This window comes from Mobula hypostoma, chromosome 29 (assembly GCF_963921235.1).
Source record: "Mobula hypostoma chromosome 29, sMobHyp1.1, whole genome shotgun sequence".
Taxonomy (NCBI): Eukaryota; Metazoa; Chordata; class Chondrichthyes; order Myliobatiformes; family Myliobatidae; genus Mobula; species Mobula hypostoma.
The window spans coordinates 25,894,580-25,913,176 of NC_086125.1; the positions used below are offsets into that span (position 1 = coordinate 25,894,580).

Genomic DNA, 18,597 nt, shown 5'->3' on the forward strand with positions numbered 1-18,597 from the left:
CGTACTAACTCTTTAAACTCACCTTTTTTTCCTCTCTTTCGTGGTACTCGACAAGGCTGTCCTCTTAGTCCCCTATTATTTGATATTGCATTAGAACCTCTTGCAATTGCTATTCGAGAATCTTCAAATATTACTGGGATAACTCGGGGATTAAAGTCCCATAAATTATCACTCTATGCTGATGATTTACTTTTATATATTTCTAATCCTGAGAGATCTATTCCTGCTGTTTTAGAGTTATTAGCACAATTTGGTCTTTTCTCAGGTTATAAATTAAATCTTAGTAAGAGTGAACTTTTTCCGATTAATAAACATCTTCCCTTATATTATAAATTTCCATTTAAATTGATTAATAATTACCTTTCATATCTTGGGATTAAAATTACTTGTAAACATAAAGATTTATTTAAGACTAACTTTTTACCATTAATAGACCATATTACTCAACTTTCATCTAAATGGTTTCCTTTATATTTAACTTTGATTGGTCGTATTAATGCAGTTAAGATGTTTTTTTTGCCAAAATTTTTATATGTGTTTCAGGCATTACCAATTTTCGTTCCTAAATCTTTTTTTGATAAAGTCGACTCTAAAATTTCTTCATTTATTTGGCAGAATAAGAATTCGAGACTGGGTAAAATACATTTACAGAAAGCTAAGAGAGATGGAGGTTTAGCATTACCTAACTTTAGATTTTATTATTGGGCTATTAATATTCGACATATGAAATTTTGGTTACTTGACCGGGATATACTATCTATTCCTAAATGGGTAGCATTGGAATTACAATCTGTTCAGGGTTATACACTTGGTTCTATTTTAGGTTCATCTCTTCCTTTTGATTCGAAACGCCTTAAGCAGGTCTCTAACCCGATCGTTAAATATGCTTTGCGTATTTGGTTTCAATTCAGAAAATTTTTTGATCTTAATCAATTCGGGTTAGCGATTCCTATTTTAGGTAACATATTTTTTCCTCCCTCTTTTACGGATCGCGCTTTTCAAACTTGGAAGACTAAGGGTATTTTACGGTTTTTGGATTTATTTTTAGATGGTTCCCTTATGTCTTTTGAACAATTATCTAATAAATATAACCTATCAAGAATACATTTTTTTAGATATTTACAAGTTAGAAATTTTCTAAGTACTATACTTCCTTCCTTTCCAATGCTTCCTCCTATATATATTTTAGATTCAATAATTAACCTTAATCCATGTCAGAAAGGTGCATCGGCTATGATTTATAATATTATTATGAAACTCAGGAAAGCTCCATTTGATAAGATTAGGGTAGATTGGGAACAGGAATTGGGGCTTACCATTTCTGTGGATGATTGGGGGCAGATTTTACAATTAGTTAATACTTCCTCTATTTGTGCTAAACATTCCCTAATTCAATTTAAAGTGGTGCATAGAGCACATATGTCCAAAGATAAGTTAGCGCGTTTTTACTCGCATATTAATCCTTTCTGTGATAGATGTTCGGGGCAGATAGCCTCTTTAACTCATATGTTTTGGTCTTGCCCTACTTTGGAAACTTTTTGGAGAGATATTTTCAATATTATTTCTAAGGTATTAAATATAGATATCTCTCCTCACCCTATTACTGCTATCTTTGGACTACCTAAAATTTCTAGTAATCTTTCCCCTTCAGCCCGTAGAATGATTGCATTTCTTACTTTAATGGCGAAAAGATGTATTTTACAACATTGGAAAGAGCTTAATGCTCCAACTACCTTTTTTTGGTTTTCTCAGACGATTTTATGTTTGAATCTGGAGAAAATTAGAAGTAACCTTCATGATTCTTCATTTAAATTTGAACAGATTTGGGGACCTTTTATTCGATATTTTCATTTAATGTAATATTTACCCTTCTTGTTTTTTTTTCTCACTGTTTTAATGGAGGTCGGGATTGAGGACGTGATTTTAAGTTTAACTCTGTTTGGTTTCAAGTTAGCCCATTGCTTTGCTTTGCTTTTAGTTAGTTGCACGGTGGGTTTTTTTTTGGGGGTTTTTTTTCTTTTTTTCCATTGATATATATAAAATCTAGTATACTATTATGTTATTTTGGTTTCTTATGCTTAAATTACATTGTTTGTAGTATTTTCTTTTTGGTATTGTTATCTTTTGGAATTTTATTATACTTTAACATTGTATTAATGTTTATATGGCTTACCTTTTTTGTATACTTACTCAATAAAAAGATTTAAAAAGAAAGAAATATTTCTCACCTCTCGTGGCTTTCCCTCGTACAGTTTAACTCGCTTATGCCACTCATGTACATTGTGTGGATTCTGACGAAGTAGTACACTGTTCAAAAGGAGGGGACGTCTGGTTATCAACTGCTCAAACCTCGCCAGTCGCAACTCCAAGTCAATATCATCTGTTGGGACCAAAATGACACATAGAGATGTGAGTTACATTTCGTGACAATCTCATTGCCAATGCAAACACAAGAAAACCATAGTCATCCCTGATTCAGACCAACATACAATTACTCAAAAAAGCCCAAGTGGCCTCTGGTCATTCAGCTGCCCTTTGGAAAATTCTGCACTGTGACTTTAAAGATTTACGAAGATGCTATCAGTCCTTGAGGAACTGAATTATAGGAGAGATTGGACAGGCTAAGACTTTAAAGCGTAGCAGTGTATAAAATCTTGATGGCACAGTTAGGGTGAACATACTGTCTTCTCCTCTCACCTGAGTAGAGGTAACAAGAAATATAAGGCATATTGTATGTTTAAGATAGAGGGGTAAGATCTAAAGGGAACTTGAGAGACAACTTTTTTTTCTTCACAGTACTGTTTGTTTCTATGTGGAATGAGCTGGGATAGAAAATGGTTGAAGCACATACATTACCAACTTTTAAAAGACAATTGACAGGTACTTAGATCGGAAGGGTTTAGAAGGTTTGGGCCAAATGCTAGCAAAAGGGACTAGCTTGGACGGGTCCTCTTTGGTCAGTATGGACCAGTTGGACTGAAAGGTCTGATTCCTCTATGACTCTATTGACGAACAAGGAGCAAGGACCAAGAAAGTAATAACTTCAAATGTAATTCCGTGTTGAGCAAATTTTGAAATTCTCAGGAAAACCAGTAAGAAATCCTGCAGTCCTTTTTTTAAAACTAGAATGCATTGTCTAAGAAAGGTTGTGCAGCAGAACCAGATGCAATTCTGAAAGGAAATTAAAGTGCAATGGCAAAGAGGAAGAAAATAACTGTAGTCTACTGGAAGAGATTGATTGGACATCACTTTCATGGACACATAGTGAAGTAAATGGATATCTTCGGCACCAACTCATCCTGTCATTTGAATCGTTTCAATTTCCTGGCCTATAGAATAGAAAGAGTAAACTCAGGCAGGATTTCTCTCCTGGTTTCAGAGCTTCAAGGCAAATAAAAGCAAAATTTGAGAAATCACTATCACAGAGTCATGAATCAGCACAAGCCACTGCTTGTATTTACACACAAAGATAAAATATTTTAAGCAGAAAAATGTAGCAAAAAAAAAAATCAACCTCACCTTCCTCAGTTTGTCCCATTTCTGCAGTAGTTTCCATTTTGGCTGCAATCATGCTCTCTTCGAACTGGGCGTAACTGTCAAACACCTGAGTGAAATCTCGGACAGTCATCACCGTCTGAATTGCCTCCTCATACACGTCTCTGGCCTATAAAGATAACGGAAGCATCTCTATTGTATCTACACTTAAGGGAAAGGTTGCAACTCAACATAACTGGGTGAAGAAATGGGAGAGGTGTCTGTGTATGGCAAGGACCAAGCTGAAGGAATATACGGAAAGTAAAAACGCAGTCAAGTGAACATACCCAGGGTTGAAATAAAGAATGACTGATGGTATACTCAGGACTAAAGTACTAAATTCGGTATTAACATCATTGTTGGGTTGAATGTCATGGAGTATTACAGCTCAGAAACAGGCTCCTTAGTCCGAATGGTCTATGCCAATGAAGATTCCCACCTAAGCTGTTCCCAGTTGTCTACATTTGGCCCACATCCCTCTAAACGTTTCCTACCCATGTACCTGACCAAGTGTCTTTTAAAGGTTGTTATTGTACTGTCTCAACCACTTGCTCAAGCAGTTTATTCTATATTCCGATCACGCTCATGTGAAGTGATTGCCCCTCAGTTCCCTTTTAAATCTTGGTCCTTTCACCTTAAACCTATACCTTCTAGTTTTTGGCTCCCTTTCCCTGGGAAGAACACTGTGTGTAACATTGGAGATTCAACTTTATTTATCACATGAATGTCCATACATGGAAACATACAGTGGAATGTGTCTTTTGCATTCACAATACAAGGGTGTGCTGCATGTCCACCAAGCTCAGCAGAACAACACAGAACAGAACACAGAGACAGTCTGGGCTTGCAGGAAGGATCTGACTGGGAGGGCCTTTCTCACCACCAGCTAGGCAAGGTCTTGGTGCCTTGCTTAGAGTCGCTCGTAAGTCCAATAATCAGCAATTTTGGTGTCAAGGAAACTCCAGTGCATCAGTATGCATGAGGCTACACAGAGTGATGGACTCAGCCAGTTCCAATATGGGTACAGTTCTCACCACCATCAAGGACATCTACAAGAGGCAGTGTCTCAGTAAAGCAACATCCATCAAGGACCCCCACCATCTGGGCAATGCCCTCTTCTCACTGGGGCCATCAGGCAGGAGGTACAGGAGCCTGAACACCCACACCTTAAGGTTCAACGTCTGAGAGGCATTGATTGTGTGGCTAGTCAGAGGCCTTTTCCCAGGGCTAAAACGGCTAGCACGAGAGGGCACAGTTTTAAGGTGCTTGGAAGCAGGTACAGAGGAGATGTCAGGGGTAAGTTGTTTTTTTTTTATTAACACAGAGAGTGGTGAGTGTGTGGAATGGGCTGCTGGTGATAGCAGTGGAGGCCAATATGATAGGGTCTTTTAAGAGACTGCTGGACAGGCACATGGAGCTTAAAAAATAGAGGGCTACGGGTAACCTTAGGTAATTTCTAAGGTAAGGGCATGTTCAGCACAGCTTTGTGGGCCGAAAGGCCTGTATTGTGCTGTGGGTTTTCTATGCATCTATCTTTTTCTCCACTTCTATCGGGTTTTGAAAGGACCCGTCAAACCCCAATTCTAACATGGTATTTCCTTCAACTTGCACTAATATGCCTATTGATCATGTAAAATATGTATAATTTAAATCAATATAATTAATGTTTGTCATGCTTGTGATGTACTGTGCTGCTGCAGCAGTTAATTTTGAGGTATTTATACCGAGTATCAATGTCCTTGACAATAAGCTTGATCTTGAATTCCTTTATCCCAAAAGGTGAGAAGGTGCAATTTGCTCCAATATGGAAACAATCAAGATAAATAGCATTGATTCCTTTTACGAAAATGGAGACAACTATATAGGGAAATAGAAAATTTACGGTGACTGGAGTGAGAAGCCTTAGTTGAGCCAAATGGTTCAACTGGTTTGTGCTGTACATTTGATACAAGAGGCTGTCAGGCAGTCCAAAGGATCATTAGAAGCATTAAGGTGAACTATTACCTGCAACAGAAATAGAACTGTTAAATGCAGGATTCAACCAACAAAGCAACGTAGGCTGTTAAGCTCTGCATCAAGGTTAATAATTATCTGCTTGTCTGTTAGGGTATAAATAACTCAGTTCTGGAATTATGCCAGGTTCTAACAACTTGTCATTATACAATCAAATATATATAAAACTCAAAGCAAAGAAAAAATCCTCAAAATGAATTTGCTGTTGAGAATGGTGCTACAATTTGTTTAGATGTTTTAAAGTAGAACCTTGCTCCATAGGGAACTCCTACCTTTTCAAAATGGCCACTTCGAATGTAATAATCAGCTAAGGAACACCACAGCTTTCCCAGCTGGTCAGTAAAGCGAGTGAGACCTCCCCGGATAATAGCCCCAACGTTCAGAGACTTTACTTTGTCTGGGTTTGTGGAAATGAGATGGCAAAGTTCATGCCACAGCTGTGGAAAAAGAAATATCTGTTACTTTCCTCTCAAATAAAGGAAACAAGACTTCCATTGCTCTCCCAAAAAGGCATTCAGTTCACTGAACATGTGGTTCATTCATACACGTTGGTGGTGGAAGGGGAGACAAGAGTTAGAACATAAACATACCCAACCGTGAAGTGAGTTCCAAAACTACGAGTCACCAGGTTATCTTTTCATTTATATGTGACAAATTGCAAATTGAAAATGTATGACATCAAATCAGAGAATGCATTTCTTCGGAACTGTTAAGCACACTAAGCTTTCTGTCAAGGTTCCTATGAAGCCAGTCAGCATTGTTATCATTGTATTCCAGCTCCATTGTGAGTTTTAAACTAAAATTACTTTCAAATGTCACTTTCTATAAATTATTGGAATTTTGTAATTGGAACTCTATCAACAAAATGTCAATTCCTCAGTGGCCTCTACCTCATTATGATCCTGCACTGTTTTGGTAGATTTTACACTTATTCTGCATTGCTATTGTTACACTTCATTCTAGCTCAATGCACTGTGTAATGATTTGATATGTATGGACAAACCTTTCACTGTATCTTGGTACACGTGACAATAATAAACCAATGCCAGTCAAATGAAGAAAGCGGTGGTGGACTAGCATGCAAGAGGAAATAAACTGAAGGAAACAGATACTAGATGAAGGCTTATGCAATGATGGGTAATCTCAATACCAAATTCTGTCCCCTCTTGGTAAAAGGCCAGATAATTTCGCCTAGGCAACGGTATGCAATTTAGGAAGGATATGGAAGCTTTAGAAGGGGACAGAAGCAGATTTACATGGATTCAAATTATAAAGATTGAGACTGGCCCAATTTGTGTTGTTTCCTCTGGAGCGTTGGTCACTGAGGAGAGACCTGATAGAAGTTTATTAAATTATGAGAGACAAAGTCAGAATCTTTTTCCCTGGGTAGAAATGTTAAATACTAGAGGACATAAATATAGGGTGAGATGGGGGCAAGTTTAAGGGAGATGTGCAGGAGAATGAGGTGGTGTGGGAATAACAAATCAGACATGCTCGGGTGGTGTATTCGACTCGATGGGCCGAATGGCCTAATTCTGCTACTATGTTTCATGGTCTTTACCCTGAGCATTCGAACAATTCCTATTCTAATACTGGCAACCTTCCTGCATGGGGAAACACAGACGCAGATTTCACTTCCAGCAGTCTTTGGGTCTGCTCTGTCATCAAACAAAAAGAATATAAATTGGAAATAAACTTACTTGATAATTTGATTTCCCTTCCTTTGAGACAAATGATTCATCATTGACAACAGCAGCAAGCCGGACAGCTGCCTCATCTAAGCGGTCGATTGAGCGGAGATAATCAATGTATTCTTCCGCATTTTCAGGGGACAGCTGTAAATATTAAACAATAGAAAGATAAAACAGAGCGTTACAGCACAATACGGACCTTTGGCCCATAATGTTGTGCAGACCTTTTAACCTACTTTATAATCAATCTAACCCTTCCCTCCTACACAAGCCCATAACCCTACCTCCACGTGCCTATCTAAATGAGTCTCTTAAAAGCCCCTGTTGCATCAGCCTCTACCATCAGCCCTTGCAGTGCATTCCAGGCACGTACTGAGTGTAGCACAGGGCGTAGTAGCTTAACAGTTAGCACAATACCTTACAGCACTAGCGATTGGGGTTTAATTCCCACCACCCTCTGAAAGGAGTTCACACATTCTCTCTGTGACCTTGTGGATTTTGTCTGGATGCTCTAGTTTTCTCCCACATTTCAAAGGTAGGGTTGGTGAATTGCAGGCATGCTATGTTGGTGTCAGAAGTGTGGCCCAGCACAAACATTAAGTTGTGTTGCTTGCTGATGCAGAACAATGCATTTCACTGTATGTTTTGATGTACATGTGACTAGTACAGCTAATCTCTTAACCACTCTCTGTGATAAAAACCCATCTCTGGCATCTCCCCTAAACTTTCCTCAACTCACCTTAAATGCACGTACCCTGGTACTGGCCTTTGCTGACCTGGAAAAGAGGTGCTGGCTATTCATCCAAGTCTCTCAAAACCTTATACATCTCTATAAAGTTGCCTCTAATCCTCCTATGCTCCAAAGAGAAGAGCCCTAACTTACTCAACCTCTCCTCATAAACAGACACTCTAATCCAGCCAGCATCCTGGTAGATCTCCTCTGCACCCTCTCTAAAGCTTCTACAATGAGGTGATCAGAACTAAACACAATACTCGGAGTGTGATCTGATCAGAGTTTTATAGAGCTGTAATATAACCTCACGGCTCTTGATCTCAATTTTCCAACACGAAAGCCCCAATATACATGCCTCCTTCACTCTCATACCTTCAGGTAACGCCTGTAGACTCGGATCGCCGTCTCGGACACTGGAAACTGGCGCACAAACTTCAGGTACATGGGCCATATGCGATAGTGCTGAGTCACAGGGAGGGCCCGCAAGGCGCGGTCAAATGTGCGGCGGGTTCGTGTTATCTTACATTGATCGACCAGAAACTGGCAGTAGTCGAGCCAAATTCGCGGCATCTGAAAAAAGTGGGAAATACGCACACAAAGTCACAAACAAGAGAAAATCTGCAGATGCTGGAAATCCAAGCAATGCACACAAAACGCTGGAGGAACTCAGCAGGCCAAGCAGCATCTACGAAAAAGAGTACAGTCGACGTTTCAGGCTGAGACCCTTCGGCAGGACATAGACATACATACATGACTGTTTGTTTACCCCCTCACCCCTTCTGAAGTTGCTAACTCACCCAGTAATCTTCAGAAGAGTTGCTATGCTAACTTGTCACTGTAAATTGTCCACACTATGTAGGTGAGTGGTAGAATCTGGTGGGTGTTGATGAGAATGTGGGGAAAACAGAATGGGATTAGTGAAACTATGGGTGCTCAATGGTCAGTGCAGACTAGCTGTGTCAAAAGGCTTGTTTCCATGCTGTATCGCTCAATGACATGGTCTTTCACCAATTCTGCTCCAGGTACTCACCACCCTATGTAAAGAGGTTTTATAGGCATCCGTTAGTCTCATGAGACCATGGATTTGTACCTTGGAAGGTTTCCAGGGCGCAGGTCTGGGCAAGGTTGTATGGAAGACCGGCAGTTGCCCATGCTGCAAGTCTCCCCTCTCCACGCCACCGATGTTGTCCAAGGGAAGGGCACTAGGGCCGATACAGCTTGGCACCAGTGTCGTCGCAGAGCAATGTGTGGTTAAGTGCCTTGCTCAAGGACACAACACACTGCCTCAGCTGAGGCTCGAACTAGCGACCTTCAGATCACTAGACCGACACCTTAACCACTTGGCCACGCACCAACACAAGAAGTTACCTCTCAGGTTTCCCGAACCTTTTTATAAACCCTGCTTTGACCACACTTGGAACACTGTGTCTAGTTCTGGTTGCCTGATTACTGGAAGGATGTGAAAGCTTTAGATAGGGTACCGAGGAGACTTACCAGGATGCTGGTAGATAGAGGGCATGTTTTATGAAGAGAAGTTAAGTAAGCTAGGGCTTTTCTCTTTGGAGCCAAGGAGGTTGAGAGGTGACTTGATAGAGACGTACAAGATGATAAGATTCAAGATTCAAAAAACTTTGTCATTCTAACCATACATCAGCTCTGCAGGGCAGAATGAGACAGCGTTTCTCAGGGGCAGTGCAATCATAACAAACGCAACACTAAATAATAAACATAACAATAAATAGTAAAACACAACAGCCACATGTCAGTTAAAATCAAGTTATAAGTGTCCAGTGCAAGTTAAAAGCGTCCAAAGCAGAGTCAGGTAGAGCAGCCTGTGGGAGGAAGCTGTTTAGTAGCCTTGTGGTTTTAGTTTTGATGCTCCTGTAATGTTTGCCTGATGGCAGAAGAACAAACAGTTCATGGAGAGGGTGTGAGGGGTCTTTAATGATGTACCGTGTCTTCTGGAGGCATCGACTCTGAAAGAGGTCTTGGGCAGAAGGTAGGGAGGCCCCAATAACCTTCTAAAAGGCATAGGTCGAGTGGACAGCCAGAGACTATTTCCCCCAGGGCAGAAAATGCTAATACAAGGGAGCATAATTTTAAGGTGATTGCAGGAAAATACAAGGGGGTATTTAAGAGGTATGTTCCTTACATACAGAATGGTGGGTGTGCATAACGCCCTGCCAGGGGTGATGGTAGAGGCAGTTACATTAGGGACATTTAAGAGACTCTCAGATAGGACTGAAAGAATAATAGAGGGAAAGGTTAGATTGATCTTGGAATGGGCTAAAAGGTCAGCACAACATCATGGGCCGAAGGCCCTGTACGGTGCTGTAAAGTTCTGTGTTCTTATCTTGTATCTGTGCCCTCTCGTTTTGGACTCCCCAACCTTGGGCATAAAGACCATGACCATCCACCTTATCTACAACTCCCATGATTTCCTAAGGTCACCCTCATTCTTCACCTCCCTATCTACTTGTACAGCCACTTTTCAGTGAACTATACATTTGTACTCCCAAGTTCCTCTGTTGCACAACACTCATCAGTGTCCTGCTATTCAGTTGAGGATAGGACCTAAACAAATGCCTACTTAGGTCCTGTCCTGACTCGACTGTCCAAGATACATCATCTCAATTATCCAAGTTGAAATTCTTGTTCAAATGATAGAGCAGACTCGATGGGCCGAATGGCCTAATTCTGCTCTTATGTCTTATGATCTCATGGTCTTCCACATGCCACTCAACATTAAATAGAGCGTAGCACAGTACAGCACTGGATGGACCCTTCAGTCTATCGCGGGCAAAGCCCAGCACACCATTGAGCACATCTACATGGAGCATTGCTGTAGGAAAGCAGCATCCATCATCAGGGACCCCCAGCACCCAGGTCATGTTGTGCCAATCTTGACGCTGATCTATATCCTCTTCCTGAACCATCCATGTCCCTCCATTCTTTTCATACTCATGCTCAAAGTACAAAGGAAATTTATGATCAGTGTACATATACGTCACCAAACACAACCCTGAGACTCGTTTTCCTGTGGGTATTCACAGTAAATCCAAGAAACACAATAGAATCAACGACAGCCCCATAGGATGGAGAAACAATCAATAAACAAAGGACAGCAAACTGCAAACACAAAATGAAAAAAAAAGAAATAATAGTAATAATAAAAATAAACAAAAAGTTTGGAGAACATGAGGTGAAGTCTTTGAAAGTGAGTCCATAGGTTATGGGAACAGTTCATTGATGGGGCAAGTAAAGTTGAGTGAAATTATCCCCTCTGGTTCCAGAGCCTGATATTTGAGGGGTAATAACTGTTCTTGAGCTTAGTGGCGCGAGTCTGTAGGCTCCTGATGGCAGCAGCGAGAAGAGAGCATGACTTGGGTGGTGGGGGTCCCTGACGATGGACGCTGCTTTCCTGCAACAACGCTCCATGTAGATGTACTCAATGGTGTGGAGGGTTTGCCCATGATAGACTGAGCAATATCCACTACTTTTTGTAGGATTTTCCATTCAAGGTCAATGGTTTTTCCACACTAAGCTGTGATGCAGCCAGTCAATATACTCTCCATCAAACAGCTATAGAAGTTTGTCAAAGTGTTAGATGTCATGCCAAATCTTTGTAAACTTCTGAGGAAGTAGAGTCACTACTGTGCTTTCTTCGCAATGGTACTTGTGCACTAGGCCCTGGAAAGATCCTCTGAGATGATAACTGAGGAATTTAAAGTTGCTGATATGCTTCCCCCCCCCCCCACCTCTGATCCCACAATGAGAACCAACTCATGGACCACTGGTTTCCTCTTCATAAAGTTAGTAATCATCTTCTTGGTCTTGCTAACACTGACTGAGAGATTTTTGTTGTTGTGGAACCACTCAGCCAGATTTTCAATCTCCCTCATATATGCTGATTCATCACCATCTTCAATTTGGCCAATGCCAGTGTCAACAAACTTGAATACAGTATTGGAGCTGTGCTTAGCCTCGCAGTCATAAATATTAAGCGATAGGAGCAGGGGGCTAAGCACACAGCTTGTGGTGCATCTGTGTTGATAGAGATTGTGGAGATGTTGCTGTCAATCCACACTGACCAGGTCTGCAATGAGGAAACCGAGGATCTGGTTGCTCAAGAAGGTCTTGAAGGTCATTAGTTTTGAGGGGATGATAGTACACTGGATACCGAGTTGTAGTCAATGAAGAGCATTCTGATGTACACATCTTCCATATCCAGATGTTCCAGGGTTGAGTGAAGAGCCAATGAAACATCATCTGCTGTTGATCTATTGTGACTGCAAATTGGAGTGCACCCAAATCACTTCTCTGGAAGGAGTTAATCTGTTTCTTCACCAACCTCTCAAAGCACTTCATCACAGTGGATCAGTGGATGCAAGTGCTACTGGATGATAGTTATTGAGGCAGGTATTCTTAGGCACCAGTATAATTGAAGTCCCTCTAACCTCAGTTAAAGATATCAGTAAACTCTTCAGCTGGTTGATCAACACAGGTCTTTATAATGCCTCTTAAACTTCACCAAACTGTCCGCTTCCAGGAACCTATCACACTAAAAAAAAATCTGCAACCAAACAGGCAGCAAGACCTTGGTGGCACCAACTAGGACGAGCCGTCTTCTCATTACCAGCATCAGGAGAGTGAAAACCTATACCTAATAGTTCAGGAATAGTTCTTCCCCTGTCATCAGATATCTGAATGGTCCATGAACACTACCTCGTTTTTCTTTTTCCTTGCACTATTCATTTACTTTGTAATTTATAGTCTTTGCCACAAAGCAACTAATCTCATGATTTATGTCAGTGACAATAAACCTGATTAAGATTCCGATTCTAATACACAAATACCTTGTGCATAAACACCAAGGCTCGCTCGTGGCAGTTGTTGACCTCCTCATCCCCAGGGTCTGTGACGCATTTCCCCTTCACTTGCTTCCGTCGCTGCTTCAGGTAATTATACCACAGCTTGTAACTGGGAAAGAATGAGCAGAATTAACATATTAGAATTTATTACAAAACAAAAGAGCGGGTCATTGAATTCAGAAAGCAGAACACACATCCTGTAGAGTGCTGAGGTTAAAATGATTGAGAGCTTCAAGTGCCCATGGTGTAAAAACCACCAAAACCTTGTCCTGATCCAACCACGCAGACGCTAAGGTCAAGAAAGCACACTAACACCTCTACTGCATGCTGGTTGTATCACATCTTGGTATGGAAACACCAATACCCAGGGACATTAAGGTCTACAGAATGTGGTGGATGTAGCCCAGCTCATCACAGGCAAAGCCTACCCAATCATTGAGCACATTTACAAGAAGCCATGCCACAAGAAAGCAGCATTCATGATCAAGGATCCCCATGCTCGTTTCTCACTACTGCTGTCGGTAAAGAGGTACAAGAGCCTTAGGTCCCACACTATCAGGTTCAGGAACAGTTATTACCCCTCAACCACCAGACTCCTGAACCAGCGTAGTTAACTTCACTCACCTCAACTCTAAAATGATTCCACAACCTAGAGACTCAACTTCAAGGACTCTACAACTTATGTTCTCAAAATTATTTATAGCTTTTTTTTTGCACAATTTTGACTTTTTGCATATTGATTGCCAGTCTTTATGTATAGTTTTCAAAAATAGTATTGTATTTCTTTATTTTCCTGTAAAAGCCTGCAAGAAAATGAATCTCAAGGTCATGTATGGTGACATGTATGCAGGCTGATAATAAATTTATTCTGATTTTAACTTCCTCAAGGCTAAGGAAATTCATTAGAACAAGATACATGAAGGTTCAAAGTAAAATTTATTATCAGAATACATACATGTCACCACATACAACCCTGAGATTCTTTTTCTGCGGGCATACTTAGCAAATCTACAGAACAGTAACTGTAAACAACAGGAACTGTTAACTAAGCAAACTGTAAATGCAGACATAAATAATAAATAACCAGCATGAAATAACAATATAACAGAGCCCTTAAATGAGTGAGGATACCCCCTTTTGTTCAAAAGCCTGATGATTGAGGGGTAGTAACTGTTCTTGAACCCGGTGTTGCGAATCCTGAGGCAATTGTACCTTCTGACGGCAGCATTGAGGAAAGTGCATGGCCTGGTAGTGAGAATCTTTGATGATGAATGCTGCTTTTCTATGTCAACGTTTCATGTAGACGTGCTCAATGGCTGGGAGGGCTTTACCTGTGATATACTGGGCCGAATCTACTACCTTTTGTAGGATTTTCCGCTCAAAGGCATCGGTGTTCCCATACCGGGCCATTATGCAGCCAGTTAGCGCACTTTCCACTACACATCTAGAGGTTTGCCAAGGTTTTCAATGTCATGCCAAACCTCCACAGACTCCTAAGGAAGTAGAGGCACTGTCATGCTTTCTTCGCAATAGTATTTGCGATGGGTACGGAACAGGTCCTCTGAGATGGTGACACCCAGGAATTCAGGCTTCAAACAATATTGTCCAACTTTCTCACTTCTCTTCTGTAGGTGCTTTCACTGCTTATTCAATGTCGATTGATTATTGGTTAGCCAAATAAAGTCTGTTTAAATAGGCTGATGGCTCAATGATCCAGGTAGCCAAGACAGATTGAAAATGATGCAGCAAAGAGACTGCAAGGAGAGTAGGGAAAATCTTGATTGTTAGTTTTATAAGCTCAGTGGTTGCAATTTGGAATCTACTTTGCCTGGAAGAGTTATGGAGTCAATCAAGGGCATTAAAAGAACAGAAAAGGCATTAGAGGGAAAATAACTTTTAGAACTAGGGTGAATAGGACTGAATAGGTGATAAGGATATCATAAAATTGATAGGCCATATGGTGTTCTAAAGATCTATAACTCAAACTGTTTTGGGGACCTTTTGTATTGCTTGAAATACCATATGCACAGATCAAGGAACACTTTCTTCAAATGTGAAATATGAAACATGAAACTTTAAATGTGATTCAAGTGTGTGACGGATGCTGAAGTAAATGGTTAAATAAACTTAAATTTTTTCTTTAAATAGGCAAGTGACTTCAATTTAACTGCCTCCATTTTAGTCATAGAAGTCTTAGAACACTACAGCACAGAAATAGGCCCATGTCCCATCTAGTCAATGCTGAATTATTATTCTGCCTCATCCCATCAACCTGCACCTGGACCATCGCCCTCCATACCCCTCCCATCCAGGTACCTATCCAAATTTCCAAACTGAACCCACATCCACTGACAGCTCATACCACACTCTCCACCACCCTCTGAGTGAAGAAGTTCTCCCTCATGTCTCCCTCCAGTTCTAGACTCAGTGGAAAAAAAACCATCTATACGCTGCATAAGTTTGCATACCTCTATTACATCTGCCCTCATTCTCCCACACTCTAAAGATGTCCCTTTAACTCAGGTTCTCAAGCCCAACAAGATGTTTGCCTGCCTGTCTGTAGTAGGGAAGTTTTTCCACAATACCTGCCAGGAAGTTCTTTGAGTGCTCGTTCGTAGATCATGTTCACCACATGTTTGGGAGCAGAATGTTTGTACTCTATGTAACGGATCCAGCATTTGACAGAGTAGGGGTTGCGAATGATCTCTTCTTCATAAGGTAGATCATCTTCTTCCTGTGAAGTTCAGATGAGAAATATGATAGAAGACAAATCTTCCTCAAAACAGTCACCAATCTACACTCAGTGGCCATTTTATTAGGCATCTTCTGTACCTAATGAAGTGCCTATTGAATGTACATTCATGCTCTTCTGCTGCTGCAGCCCATTCAAGGTTCAACGTGTTGTGTGTTCAGAGATGCTTTTTTGCATGCCACTGTGAGCTATTGTTGCCTTCCTGTCAGCCCGAACCAGTCTGACCATTCTCCTCTGACCTCTCTCATTAACAATGTATTTTCGTCCACAGAACTGCCACTCACAGGATAGCTTTCTGTTTTTCCCACACCATTCTCTGTAAACTCTAGAGACTGTTGTGCTTGAGAGTCCCAGGAGATCCCAGCAGTTTCTGAAATACTCAAACCACCCCATCTAGCACCAACAATCTTTTCATACTCAAAGTCACTTAGATCACATTTCTGCCCCATTCTGATGTTTGTTCTGAACAACAACTGAACCTCTTGACTACATGCTTTTATGCATTGAGTTGATGCCACATGATTGGCTGATTAGATATTTACATTAAATGAGGTGCACAGGTGTACCTAATAAAGTGGCCACTGAGTATACTTGGAACCAGTTAGTCCCCGGGTATAAAACTGTTGCACTTCAGAATATAATGAACATCTGATCTTGTCAATACAACCCCAAAACAACAGCATAAAAGAACCATAAACCCAAGAAACAAAATTGCTTCTGAGGAGCTCCTCTTTTAAAACCTTCTTTCTAAATACTTAAGAATGGTATATTAAATGCCTCAGTGACCCCAGAGTTTAAAGAGAGAGCAGAAAGTTTAGAAACTAATCACAAAAGCAACCTAGACCCCAGTCCCAACCACAGAACCAGGCCACAGTCTGGATTCCGATCCCAGCCACACATTCTCTTTGCACACTGGACCCTCTGCTCATATAAAACTTCATTTGTCTCATGTACATCAACACATATAGTGAAATGCACCACTTTGCATCAACAACCAACACAGTCCCAGGACGTTCTGGGGCAGCCTGCATGTAGCACAGTACTTCCTGTGCCAACATAGCACGCCCACAACTTACCACCTGTACAACACACACAAAATTCTTGGGCAACTCAGCAGATCAGGCTGCATCTATGGAAATGAACGAACAGTCGACATTTCCATCTGAGACCCTTCATCAGTCCTACTGTATTTCTTTGGGATGTATGTGGGAGGAAACTGGAGCACCTACAGGAAACCCATGTGGCCACACTGAGAATATATAAACTCCTTAACGTCAGACTATCTGTTATTGGATTATCTAAAGTTTTAGTATACAGTACTTGCTTCGGAGTGATTACAACAAAGACTGACCAGGCCAGTAAATATGTGGATAATGGAATCTTGCATTTGAGGTAACAGATTGGCCACAACCTTGTACAATGACACTGCAGGCCTGATTGTCTGGCCAATTCTTCATCCTATTTGTTATATTCTGCACACACTATCCTCAATTGCAACTTTATCAGCCGGGTATGTCTGCAGCATGATCTCCTTCACTCAATGAACATGGAGACGCCAGAGGGGAACTCACTTCTATGCTGCTGGGGAGCTCATCTGCCAGCAGCAAAGATCCTCTTGCTTTGCTGGTTGGGAAAGTGCGTCACCCCAACCCAACAGCAGGGTTAACACCACAAACGTTACCTATCCCTTAGCAGCATAACCTGCTGACACCCCCACTGTATAACACAGTCACACACCCTTCATCCCACCAGTTAACCATGATACCAAGTTAAGCCAATCTGTATATTTCAATCTGTATATATCTGTATATTACTTTTAATAACTAACCATAAAAATCTCACCTAATGGTCCACTTGCCTGCTAATTGCATCAATACTGTTACCTGAAGTGTGTGTGTGTGTGTGTGTGTGTGTGTGTATGTATACGTATGTGTACAATTAGTGAAAACGGGAAAATAGGGACATGGCCCAAGTCCAAAAGACACAAGTGACACAAGTAACTACAGATGTTACAGTATGGAGCGACAATATAAAAAAGCTGCTAGAGGAGCTCAGCAAGTCAGGCAAAGAGACTCACAACGTTTCTGAAATGAGGAGAAGTTGCTTCAGAGAGGACGGTGAATCTGAGGAATTCAGATTCCTGAGGGCTGTGGAGTATATTTAATATTCATTGTGTATGTGAGGCAGATATTAATAAAAGGGTTAAGGTTTCAGGGGAGGTGGGGTTAAGAAAAAGGAACAAATGAATGGTGGAGCAGACTCGATGGGCTGAATGGCCCAAACCGGCTCCTACACTTTACGGTTAATCTTAGCACAGGCAGGCCCCACACAGTAGCCGGCTGAGTGTTAACTTGAGCCCGAGGCTTCAGTTGGGCCTAACGTTACAAAGACTGCCCGAGCCTCTCAATGACGCCGCTGGCTCACTGCAGTTTACTTACAAACACCACGTCGGGTTTCTGCGACAAGTCAGGCATCTCCGTCGCCGATTCCTCCCCTGCCAAAGCCACCTCGCCGTCACCCAACTACCCGGCTAACAACCAGCTCCCACGCTGATTGGTGGGTATCCGAACTCATTCTGCTGAACGTCACATAATTCCACCTCCTCCACCCAGTGATTGGATAATACACATGATTAACGTCTATCTAAACCAATTACTTGTGTCCTTTCTCAGTGACTTTATTGGAGCGTACAATCGTGACGAAACTACAATAGTCGCACTTGACGAATTCATTCCGTCTACTTTTGATTGGATGAGCATGTTTGTTATTTTAGTTTTGGATAACGATGGCGCTATTGTTTGTTATTTTATTTTTTCTGCTCAAAGGAACATTAATACTAGATAAAAACTTTTGCTCCCTTTGCCCTGAATGGGTGGTGGAAGTAGGTATTCTGAAAAACGTGCAGACAAGGTGCTGTGGAATGAATGTAAACCTGTTCATTGCCAGCTTCGTATGTGGCTGCATCACAAAGGGGAAAGGGAGGACATTAGGAATTGGAGACCC

General features: G+C 41.2%; 1 protein-coding gene across 1 annotated transcript in view; it reads right to left on the bottom strand.

Moving 5' to 3' along the window:
• The window catches only part of xab2 (XPA binding protein 2), an 85,241-nt gene extending 67,076 nt beyond the window's left edge, over nt 1-18,165 (bottom strand). Inside the window, exons 1-8 of the mRNA XM_063035964.1 lie at nt 18,033-18,165; nt 15,428-15,576; nt 12,828-12,951; nt 8,344-8,541; nt 7,248-7,382; nt 5,820-5,984; nt 3,520-3,664; nt 2,229-2,380 (exon numbers count right to left, since the gene is read on the bottom strand). Coding sequence (XP_062892034.1) covers nt 2,229-2,380; nt 3,520-3,664; nt 5,820-5,984; nt 7,248-7,382; nt 8,344-8,541; nt 12,828-12,951; nt 15,428-15,576; nt 18,033-18,068 — 1,104 coding nt within the window. The 5' untranslated portion in view covers nt 18,069-18,165. The remainder of the gene's footprint in view (nt 1-2,228; nt 2,381-3,519; nt 3,665-5,819; nt 5,985-7,247; nt 7,383-8,343; nt 8,542-12,827; nt 12,952-15,427; nt 15,577-18,032) is intronic.
• Between the last annotated feature and the right edge of the window lie 432 nt (nt 18,166-18,597).